Raw genomic sequence first — 12,036 nt, 5'->3', positions numbered from 1 at the left:
AGGCCTTCCTCCTATTGAGGGTGGCTGCCTACCTATTTCTGCCAACAAAGGCTACCCTGAGATGATCTGAGAGCTGTGGGTTTGTCCCTCCTCATGGACTGGACCAGCCTCACCGTCCCTTGCCTGCTCTTGGCTACAGCATCAAGAGCCAGGCATGGCTGCTATAGCACAAGAAGGCTGTCGGCTGACTTGGAGACCACTCAGATGAAGGTGAGGCAGCTCTAGTGAGCAGAAAATGCTAATTTGAAGGAAAATTTGATTTTCTACCAAGTAAATACACGACTGTGCAAACAGCTAATTTACAAAAGATGATTTTCCATGCTACAGATTAATTAGATATTTATTCAGTGCCACTAAAGGTCAGGCACTATTCTGGGCACTGGGACTGTCACAGTTAACAAAATAGACCATGTGCCTGCCCTCTGGGCTCATTTCTACTAAGGGCAGAGAGTCAGTAAATACATGCATAAGATACATCATCATATCAGATGGTGAAGAGTGTTCCCCAAAATAAAGTAGGGTAAGGGGACGGGAACCCTGAAGGAATGTTGTTTATAGAGCCATAGATATGTAGCTCTCTTCAGTCTGGAAAGATCCCTGCGATAATGTGACATTTGAACAAAGACCTTAACAAAGTAAGGAAGCAAGCCTGCAGATATGAGGGGCGGATTGGGGGCTCGGGGGAGAGAAACGTGCTTCTGGCATGAGAACAGCAGGTGGAAAGGCCCTGAAGAGGAAATGCACTTGGTGTATTAAACAGTCAGTAAGGAGGCCGACGTGGCTGGAGCAGAGGAACATGGAGGAGAAGGGAAAATCATGAGATGAGGAAGAAAGTTGGAGGCCAGATAATGAAGCATCTTGGAGGCCAGGATTGAGACACCGGGTTTTACTCTGAACAAGAGGAAAAGCCAGTGGAGGCATTTGACAGAGAGGGCTGACACCATATGACCTTGATTCTGAAAGGATCTCCCTGAATACAGTGTGGAAAATGGACTGATGCGAGGTGGTAGTGGAAGGAAGAGGCTGGGATAGGGAACGTTGGGTGGTGACAGGAGATCAGATTCTGGATTTGTTTCTCAAGTAAAGCCAGTAGGATTTGCTGGTGGATTTTTGACTTCTAGATTTAAACTTCAAATGCTGGTTCTGACAAAGAGCTTGGAAGCAATGAAATTTAAACTAGATGAATGGAGAGAGCTGGGGATCTGAAGAACTCAATTACCTTTACCCTATAGAGGGGGATGCTTACCTGGAAACACCTGGTCAAGGTACCAAGCGAGTAAGCCGTAGACAGCAGCATCAAGGAGCATCATCTGCATGGACATCAGGAAGCTGAATTCGTCCCCTTCCGTGGGACTGTTCCCGATGTTGCTCCACTGCAGCCCCAGGCCTTGCTCTTCAAAGCGAACCAGGTACTCAGTGCCAAATCCAAATGCCACCGGAGACAGCAGGCTCTGCAGTGAGGCAGAGAGGGCACAGAAAATGAGCAGTGCCTTTTATCCAATGCAACAGCACCCAGATGCCCTCAAGGTAGAGGGGAGGGCCAAAAGAGGGTCCCCATTGCCTCCCAGTGTAAGGTCACCTCAGGAGGGGTGAAGGCAGTCTTTCTCTAGACAGCTAGGGGGAGTTCAGAGTGTCTCTCTGCAAACAAGAGAGTCTCTAGCTGTACAGTCACAAAACACATGAAACAATTCTCAGCCCAGCCCTAACCCACAGTTGCGAGACCTATAGCTTCCTAGTGATCTATGTACCCAAGAAAGTGGCCTCCAAGTTCCATCTGCCTACTCAAGGGTTACCAAAATAGCCCAGCTCTGCCCACAGATGAGTCATAAAGATTTCTTGCCACTAATCCATTGTGATCATTTTAGAAAATTGGGTGCTATAAATGGCAGCGATTGATTTCTTATTTAACCTAAGAAATGAAAGGCAGATGCCCTGACACCTCTGGACCCTAATAAGTGTGAGTCGTGAGAACAAGTCAGACTTTCTGTCTTTTCCCAGCGAGGGCAGGTGGTCATCCCTTCTTGACTCTACAGCACAGAGACAGGGAGACTCCGGAGGACGAGGGGAACTGCACCCTCCAGGGCCAGAGGCTGATTAGAGGGTGGAAATGGCCCATTTGAAAACAATTAGAGAAAAGACAGTGCTCTTTGTCTGGGTCTGGGAATTGTGAACTAGGAAGTTTCTCAGGCCATCAGAAGTCAGTTTCTGGAGTCCTCTCCTGGCCGGCAAGCCTGACTCTGTGGACAGTCTCATTTCTGCACTTCTTTCTGCAAGCACTCGTAGAGCATGTTAAAGATACTTGTGGAAATACTCCAAGTTTGTTCTGAAGCAAAACAAAAACTTTTAATTAATGGAAACATCTCTTTAGACAGAGAGTAAAGTGGCGAGCTCCTTCCCTTCTGATTCTTCTCAAAGAGTGGGAAAGGAAAACCAGTGAAATGCGCTGCTAGCTCTCTCTCGTGAGTAAACCAAGGGACTCATGAGTTGAACTGGTTTTTTAATGACTTTGCAGGGCAGATGAATCAAGCAGGTGTGGTGAGGGGTCACTGTTGCATCGCTCAGGGTGAGGACTGCTCCCACTTTTGCCCCTGTACCTTTTAGCCTCACATGAACCTTTTAACCTTAGGTCAAAGGCAAAGTGGACGCCCTTAAAGGGCAGGCTGGGTCTTCAGGACTGCTACAGACCCTTCCAAGGAAACGTGTCATAGGACAGGGGCCAGCCCAAGGGCCTCACCACAGCCTTCTTCAGCTCAGCGGTCATGCGGTCCTGCCAGGCGAAGCACAGGATGTGTGGCAGGTAGAGGGTGAAATAGATGACGCCACTACAGGCTGCTGCCACACTGGCCTTGGAGAAGAAGGTGCTGAGCAGGAAGCATAGCATGATGGTGGCAGTGGAGAAAGCCAACAAGAACAGGAAGAGGATGAATGGGTCGCTGTAATGTAGGATTCTTCCATGCTGAAACCAAGAGGCCACGCGTCAGTAATGCCTGCCCTTGTCCGGACGCCTTCTCACTCTGCCCTAAAGGGCTCTCTCCCACGAGCCTGTTGTTACTGTCTAAATTTCTACAATGCACACTCCATGCGCTGAGTTCCTTTAATCCTAGGAATGCCATTTTCCCTGGGAAGAGTAACACATTAGACTCCTATCAGTCATCAGTAATGTTAAAAAAAATTAATTGGGAGACCATTAGGCTGAAACGGCCCCAGCATTCTGTGTTCCTACATCAGCAAACCAAAACCCAACTCAGAGAAAGTTAACTAGTCACAAACTGCCCACTACTTCTAATCAGGCACTTTCCATGTGAAGCAATCAAATACTTGCTTTGTTTTTCTTTGTCTTGCTTCCCTACCCCTCAGAGGTGCCCTGAACCACTTGTGATCTGGAGCCTCCTGTGAATCACTGTTTGCTGGAATCAACTCTTTAACATTTTAAGGTGCCTAAGTTTCTCTTTTAATAGTATTTATTAAGTGTTAAGTAAGCAAATCCTCGGTGAGAAGAGTGGTAATGTGGAGAAATATGGCTGGGACAAGGGAGGAAGACCTGGGTAGGGCGTCTTGGAGCATCTCCAGGGCCCTGGATAAACCAGGTATATGGGAAACAAAAGAGGGAGATGGGAGGGGACTCCAGAGGAGCTTCAGCGTTTTGCCTGGGGCCTGGCCTGCCCGATACCATCATCTGTACTTGATTTTCTGAGATTTGCTACCCACACAGGTGAAAACACCAGTAATTAATCCAAATCACTTGGAAGTGGATTGATCCTTCCCATCCATGAATATCACACAAATACATTTCCTAGCACCTGCTGGCAGTATTCAGTAACTTTCACATTAACCAATGAATCAACCACTTCGGCTATGTAGAAAATAGGACCAAACTAGCAACTTTCACTAGGGGAACTGCTATCCAATTGCACTATAGGATAAACTGAGATTGTCAAATGTATTAGACCTTCTTGGTTATCCTTTGCTGGAGGCATCCTATGAGGCAGTTTACTCTCTGAACACACAAGTGAGTACATAGAACTCATCCTGTGCTCTTCCCAGGAACATAAAGGAACAAATAGGTCCCCGTCCTAAATGAGTTCTGATCAATTGGCAGTAGTTCGCTGGAGTTTTGGGTTCCTCTCATAGAAAGGAGAGACCAATGGCAGTATCTGTGACGGGCATGCGAGAGCTGAGTGGAAAGAACGTGCCTTTTGTCTGCTGCGGCTGCCATTTCTCCTTTCTGCTCTCCTGCCTGTGGGTACTGACAGAACAGACTGAAAACAGACAAAACAAATGGCAAGGGGCGGGGCGGGGCACAGGAGAGACCCATGCTTAACCAGAACCCAAATCAGAGGAAATCTAAATACAAGTCTAGATTAGGACTCAGAGCTCCTGATTTTGTGTGTCACCCACACGCAGCTCCATAAAAATAAGTCCATGGCTGAACATGTGGCTTTTGGATGGAATCACTTTAAGGTAGTTGTTGCAGTTCTCAGAAGAATGAAATCCATTTCTTTTTTATGTTTATTTTTTTTAGACAGAGCTTTGCTCTGTTGCCCAGGCTAGAGTGCAGTGATACGATATTGGTTCACTGTGACCTCCACCTCCTGGGTTCAAAAGATTCTCCTGCCTCAGCTTGCTGAGCAGCTGGGACTACAGGCATGTGCCACCACACCTGGCTAATTTTTGTATTTTTAGGAGAGGTGTGGTTTCACTATGTCGGCCAGACTGGTCTGGAACTCCTGACCTGAAGTGATCTGCCCGCCTCCATCTCCCAAAGTGTTGGGATTACAGGCGTGAGCCACTGCGCCCGGCCTGAAATCAATTTCTTTCTTTCTTTTTTTTTTTTGAGGCGGAGTTTCACTCCTGTTGCCCAGGCTGGAGTGCAATGCCACGATCTCGGCTCACGGCAACCTCCACCTCCCAGGTTCAAGCAATTCTCCTGCCTCAGCCTCCCTAGTAGCTGGGATTATAGGCACGTGTCACCAGGCCCAGCTAATTTTGTATTTTTAGTAGAGACGGTGTTTCTCCATGTTGGTCAGGCTGGTCTCGAACTCCCGACCTCAGGTGATCCACCCGCCTTGGCCTCCCAAAGTGCTGAGATTACAGGCATGAGCTACTGTGCCCGGCCTTGAAATCAATTTCTTATCCTTGCTCAAAACAAAGTCCCATAAACTTCTAGGACTTCTAGGACCACAAACTTCTAGGACTTTTCACTGACTTAAGCCAGAGGTGTAACTCACTCTGTGACCCTACAGTTTCACCAGCTGTGGCTTCCTCTGATGGCCACTTTTCTTTTTGTTTCTAATAGCTTGAATAACAAAGGGACCTTCCCATTGTCCCTGCTTCCAGCTTCTTTCCTGTGTTGCTGAGGTGGGGAGGAAGACACAAGGGAAAGGTGGGAGAGTCATTCAAAGGAAAACCCTGTTTTGGTGTGGAAAGCTCTGTTTCCGTCATCACTGGAACAATGTTCTAGTTCCCACAAAGAGAAACTCTTTTGTGCATGAAACTCCTGGTGAACGTTTTTTACCTCACATCATGAAAGCTTTGAAGACCTAATGGCCCATTCTTACGAGGGCAGATCTCAATGCTGCTTATCAACAAGGCAGGCAAAGTCTCATGGCTGTTGCTAGTCAGATGTTTACACATTTTTACTCCTTTAATTCTGAGGACACAAACATGTTGGTACTGGGAAAAGGAGCAGACTGAGGGATGGGAAAGAACAAAGGAACCCTAGATGAGGACAAGGGGCTCAGCTCCTCCCCTCATCTCTCAGAACTTTGGTACCCTTTGCAAATGTAAAGCCACATCCAGGTGGGGTCAGGTTGTTTGAGCAGAATGACCTCTACCTTAGCATTTGTTGTGCTAGGACTCTAGCACAGGGCATAACCAAGGCCACAGATCACTGGATCACAGATCCACACTAAAAAGACAAAACCTTCAGATTTAGTACATTTTACTGTAAGGAGAAAGGGCAAGATTTAGCTTCACTGGAGATGTTTTGTTTGAACAGGATCTGATGGAATATTTGTGGATCAGGTAGGTACCTGATATGGGCCGGCATGGGATGGGAGACACTCAGCCAGTCTGTGGTCACTACACACACTGCCTAGTGTGGTGCAGCACTTCATATCATGATGGGGAAGAAGCAGAACAAGCTCAATCCATCCATCTCCGGAGCCTGCAAAGCCTGAAGTCTAAAAATTATACCAAATTCCATCCAATAAAATATAAAAAATGACCTAAATTTATATCCTTATCATTTAACAAGTACAAACAATCATCTACGGTGGAGGAGCTAAAAACGAAGGATAGCAACATATTGCAAAATAATGTTTCATTTCCAAGTCTAGCTCTCAGAGGAGTTGCGAGTTTGCAGAGGACAGACCAATGGAAGCTGCCTGTGGCTATAAAAACTCCTTATCACTGAGAAAGGATGGACTCCAAATTCCATCCTTTAAAGAGAGAGAGGTCTTGGAGATTTTTCAGGCAGCAGAATGTTTTTTGGTGAAGCCATGTAGGAGGTGACCATGATGGTGATTAGTAAATAATCCAAATCTCCTCCCCTACTGCTACTGGAAAGGCAAAAGCCTTTCCCCATTTCAACTCTAGCCAGTAGTTACAATTGTAAGCCTAGGAAAACACTCCCTGAACTGATTTCTTCTGTGTTTGGAAAGAGAAGACTACTTTAATTACACTATTACCCTGTGCAGGGCTCTGCTGATAGCAGCTTCTCCAGATGGTCGTGGAATGGGACTGGAAAGTCTGTGTGGACCATGGACCCCTGGGCAGGAAGTGGGAGATGGGAGGATGCTGTGATACAGTGGCTCCTTCGGGAGATTTCGTCTCTCTGAGTGTCTCCCACCTTGGCTAAAAGGAAGGACTGGGAAGCTAGATGTCACGCCCTCTTTGGTGGCCAGATGTCTAATACAGGCACATGAACAGGATGAAAGGGGAGAGGAACCAAAGTATTCAAGATTTTCTGGGCCTTCTCCATTTGGCTTACCATGATGAATATCGTCAGGAGGAAGATGCTCATTGACATGATGGAGAAGCTGTCCAGGAACCAGGTACACCAAATCACTGCATTGGAGACACCCTGATTTTTCAAGGTCTCCTTCAGTCTCAATTCCTTCTCCAAGACGATGCTCTTCACAGTCATAGAAACAGAATAGATCCATGCCAGCACCATGAAGATAGGGAAACAGCGGTTCAGGATGATCATGAAACTAAAGTAAGAGGAGAGAAGCAGAATAGTAGAGTGTTCTGTACCTGGTAGATGCAGAATAAATGTTTGTTGAATTAATGTGTTGAGAACAAAGCCCAGATGGAGGGAAATGAAAACAGGAAAACCTCCCCTGGACATTCAATGGGCTGGAATCTTTTAATACATTCCACGTTAGCCCTGAAGCATTATTTTTTGTTTATAGCAGAGTGCTGGCTTTCTGGTTAGCCCAGGTGAATGCTCTGCAAGTAAAATGTGTCAATAAAATTATATCCTCTATGTGAAAGATCTCCCGTTTAAGGCCTTGCAAGGACAAGACTGCAGAGTTGATGATGTGGATGGGATCTGAGTAGATAGCTACATGCTGACACCGAAACCCAAGAGTGTGGAGCACTGACAAGGGCAAGTGGTGGTGGTAAGATCAATAACTTGGCTCCCCAAGGGGTCAGCCACCCCAGCACAGTCTGCCCTGGTAGGTCAAACTCTAGTTACACAAAAAGATACACAAAATAACTAATCAGTTTGGCACTTTCAGAAGGCAAATGATCCATCAATAAATCAGTTATCCAACAGACACTGGCTCCACCACCAGTCATGCACAGGTGGACTAGACCCTGGTATATCCACCCGGCAAACAGCGTAGATTTGATATACTGGAATGACTTTGTTGTGAACTTTACACATGTTTTGCCTGTGTTTCATGTGCTAGTAAAGCCCTTGGGATTATTATCTATTGAAAACTGTTGTGTGTTGTCACTGGAAGGGCCCAATTCCAGCATGGGAGGGTTTCAGGAAGGGAAGCATACATTCGTAAAGCCTGCATTTCTGGGACTGGCCACCAGAGGACTCTCCCACACCAAATGACCTAGCACCTTATTGCCTCCCCGCACCCACTTCACTTCCCCAGGAGCCACTCCCATTCTGATCCCACAGTGGACCTGGGCTTTTGCCCCTGGATCCATTTCCTAGCTCTGCCTATTGTCCAAACCCAAACTAACTGCAGATTGGCCACTGTTATCTCAAGTTTTCTGTAGAGCTGAGGCTAGAAAACCCACTGGACAGTTATTAAAAGAGGGTTTCCTGTGTCCACACTGAGTCTTAGGTGAACTCAATTGTAGGTGTCTACGGCTGTTTTGGTAGTGTGTCTGACCCCATCTGTAATGACAAATGAGCCCTCCAACCCTGCACCCCGGCCCTTTCTCTACCACCCCCCAAATCCATGTTCAGCGAAACAGTAGGCTGCTTGCTTGGCTTGCTGCTGGTCAACAGATATACAGGCCTGGGATGGGGGTGTCCAGGGAGGCGGGGTGAGCTCATCAAACACATTCCTCTGCCTCGTCATTGAGCATACATCATGGAAATGTTAGTTAGGGAAGGGGCTGCATTATTCTAGGGCTCCCAGGAACCAGACCTACTGGCCATGCAGAGTCCAAAATGAATGCTGATGTGGCAATCATTGGGCAAACATTCTGACCAGAACCCTTCCACATGCCAAGCATACTATACAGTGGGGAATTTGTCCCCTCCCCGAGCCTGACTTCCCTTGCTTTAATTTTCCCCTTCCCTTTTCCAGCTACAACACCATCTCTTTTCCCTTTCCCACCACTGCACTGACTCATCTGTGCCTGCCTGGAGCTTGGGAGAAGCAGGTTCCTCAGTCAGAGCTCCATGCTCTCCAGTTTGGCTCTGCTCCCTGGGGCACTCTCCAAAGCCACTGAATGCTTGAGAGCACCCCAGCCCACCCCAGCCCACCCCAGCACCCCCATTAGCATGTCATGGAGGAGGGTCACAAACTTCGGACTCACGAATCGTCCACGAAGCAGGGGTAGGGCATCTGCTGGAGGTAGATTCCAACTGGAGCCTCCGCCTGCACCTGGCTCCTTGTGATCCCCTGTTCAACCATGTCCTGCAGATAGGCAAACCCACCCCAGATGTACCGGAAATCTTCCACAGGATCAGCTCTGGGACCAGAATCCCAGTACCTGAGAAGACACAGAGGGACAAAGGATGGGAATGGGCTCGGACAGCTCACTCACACCTCCTGACCACAGGGTGACTTGGAACGCATTCTCTTAAAACCTTTATCTTAAATGTTTCCAAAGGATCTAATTCTACTTCCTAGTCCTCAGTTTAAATCTCAGTTTTGAATATTAGCCACAACGTAACTCTGTAATTGCTTTCATTCAAGGACTCTTTGTGGAGCTTTATAAAATATCTTTTTTTAAAATTTAACTTAATTTTATTGATTTATAGGCCAAGTCCAGTCTCAATCCCTTTCTCTCTACCAAATGTAATTTCCCACTGACTTCGGAGAAACACAGCGAGCCCTTTCTGAAACATCACCTGTCTTTAATCTTATTGGTTTTCTCCACCACGTCTATGTCCATTCGGATCTTATACTTCACGTGGGGTGGTAGAGAGCTGGTCCAGGGATACATGTCAGGGAACACCACTCCGGCCCAGAACCTGTTTTCCTCCAGTAGAGACAGGGCACGTTGGGTGAGCTGAGTTTCATCATTGTAGCTTTCAAACTTATCCAGGACCAAGCACTGCAGAGAGTCACAAAGTTGAGAGAGTTTGAGGAGAACCAACTGCAAAGACTCAACTGCACACACAGAAAGGCAGAGGATAAGAGCTGCTGCCCCAGGAAATGGTCAAATGCAAGGAGGCCTATAAACTTAATGTTTGCTTAACTCCAGAGTCTGGTGTTAAGTTTTCAATGTGTCCAGATGTAGGGGTGCAAGAGAGCTTGGAAATGCTGACGTGCTCTTATGCCTGCAGAGCTAGTGAGGACCACACTTTCCAGATGTCCAAGGCTGTCCAAATATGCAAGTCCTCAAAATGACAAAAATACTCCAGGCTTATACTCCCCAGCATGGGGAGGCGAGGGAGTGGGGTCACACTGGCTACAGCCTGCTTTGAAGATCAGAAAGACTGACGATTAAAGAGCTTTAAAGAGAGAGAGAAACATTCCTAGCATTGAACCTTTCTGGCTCTCTCCAAACACACAGGATAGCCAGCTGAGGGAAGAGCAAGGAGGAAGAGAGAAAATAACAGACAGCCAAAATGACTTAGTCAGGGAAATCACTTCCAATTACAATTGTGTGACAAGTAATGTCGGGGGAGGAGGAATTTCTATAATATGCCTCTTTTCTTCTCCTGGAAGAGGAAAAAAAAACCGTTACCCACAAAAGAGCAGAACTAAGAATGTTTAAAAATTTGAATATGAAGGTTGTCCTCTTGTATAGATTTGTTAAAGCACTTATATTGTTACTTGCGTCTATTTCCTTTTCTTTAACCTCTTGTTCCTATCATTGCGAGGGCTATTGGTGTTGACATTTCTTTCTTAGCGTGTAACTCACAAGAGGTCAGATGGTGTTGTCTTGATTAAGTTGTTCCCTGAATGCATACTGAGAGTCTGCAATGTGCCAGAGCCTGGTCAACTCTAGAAATACAAGAAGGAAAGATAAACATCTCTTCCTAAAAGAAAGTTGAGAGCTAATGATGGAGAGGATTGGAGTAAACCAACAACCATAATGTGAAGGATCAGGTTCTAATGAAGGCAAGCCCAGTGTACTGGGGAAGCCCAGCGGAGGGATGCAGCTAAGTCTTCCTGGAGGTATCAGGGAAGGCTGCCTGGAGGAAGAGCCTCCTGAGTAGGAGGATAAGCAGGAATTAACTGAAGAGAGGAAAGTGGGGGAAAGGTCAGCTCAGGCTCAGGGAACAGCACATGAGGTATCTGGGAACCTACAGGAATAGAGCAGTGGTTCCCATCTGTGGCTGTGCTTTAGAACCACTGGGGAGCTTTAAAAGATACCTGTGCCAGGCCCTACCCCAAACAATTAAATCAGAATCTCTAGTGGCAGGGCCAGGGCATCCATATCTTGTAAAAAGCTCCCCAGGTAATTGCAAGGCACAGAAGGGAATGTAGGGTCAAGGGAGGTGAGTGTGACAGCAGCACTAGAAAGGAGGGTGGGACCAGACGGTTTGCTCTGCGGGACTCAGTAGTGTGAACACAGGGCTTCCCCAGACACCTGCTTTCAGTGCTAAGACCAGGGGAGCTCTGGGCAAGCCTTAAAGAGCCATAGGAGCTAATGCAGGGTTTTAAGCAGGGATATCACCTATGGGATCGGACTGTGATCACCGGTGGTGGAGAAGGGGGAAAGCAAGCAGGAAGACTGGGCTATTGACGTACTGCAGGCTTTTAGCAACAGATTCATCGCCACAAACTGTCAGTTACCTGGAATCCTCATTTTACTGAAGAGGAAATTGAGCTTTATAAAATATCTTATTTTGTTGAGAAGACCTCCCTGAGGTCACACAGAGAGACAGTGGCAGAGCTGGGACTCTCTCTCCAATTTCACCTGCAGGCCCAGAGTTCTTACTGCCACACCAGGAACCGTGGGAAAGGCTGGATCCACAGCCTGGCACTCGGCACCCTCGCTACTGTCTTGTCAAGTAGGCGGATCAGCAATTACTACTTATCCTCACTTGGCAGCCCAGGAACTTAGGTTCAAGGAGGCTGAGTGAGTCCCCCTGGGTGGTAGAGTAGGTATCAAATCCCAGTTCATTTGATTCCACAGCTATTACCCAAGAAAGAAAGAAATGAGAAAGGCGGATAGGACATAAGGACTTGACCACAGAACCAAGCTCCACTGCACTGGGAAGAAGCAGGCAAACCCAACTCGTTCACCAAAACCCCTGACTCCCGAGTCCCACCTGCGCCTCAGAGCGTGCACCGGAAGCCTCCGGCAATTCAGAGGCTGTGTTTGAACAAGGGGCTGCACACCCACACTTCTTGGGCCTCCTGAACTAAACTGTCCCAC

At 47.2% G+C, this 12,036-nt stretch overlaps 1 protein-coding gene across 1 annotated transcript in view; it reads right to left on the bottom strand.

Moving 5' to 3' along the window:
- The window catches only part of ABCA4 (ATP-binding cassette, sub-family A (ABC1), member 4), a 128,540-nt gene that overhangs the window by 62,347 nt on the left and 54,157 nt on the right, over positions 1–12,036 (bottom strand). The window contains exons 12-16 of the mRNA XM_011991509.1: positions 9,554–9,759; positions 9,016–9,192; positions 6,992–7,214; positions 2,735–2,956; positions 1,247–1,451 (exon numbers count right to left, since the gene is read on the bottom strand). Coding sequence (XP_011846899.1) covers positions 1,247–1,451; positions 2,735–2,956; positions 6,992–7,214; positions 9,016–9,192; positions 9,554–9,759 — 1,033 coding nt within the window. The remainder of the gene's footprint in view (positions 1–1,246; positions 1,452–2,734; positions 2,957–6,991; positions 7,215–9,015; positions 9,193–9,553; positions 9,760–12,036) is intronic.

Source organism: Mandrillus leucophaeus, unplaced genomic scaffold (genome assembly GCF_000951045.1).
Source record: "Mandrillus leucophaeus isolate KB7577 unplaced genomic scaffold, Mleu.le_1.0 Scaffold397, whole genome shotgun sequence".
NCBI classification, from domain to species: Eukaryota; Metazoa; Chordata; class Mammalia; order Primates; family Cercopithecidae; genus Mandrillus; species Mandrillus leucophaeus.
Note: the sequence above shows the minus strand (reverse complement) of the source record. Positions and strands in the feature narration are given on the sequence as shown.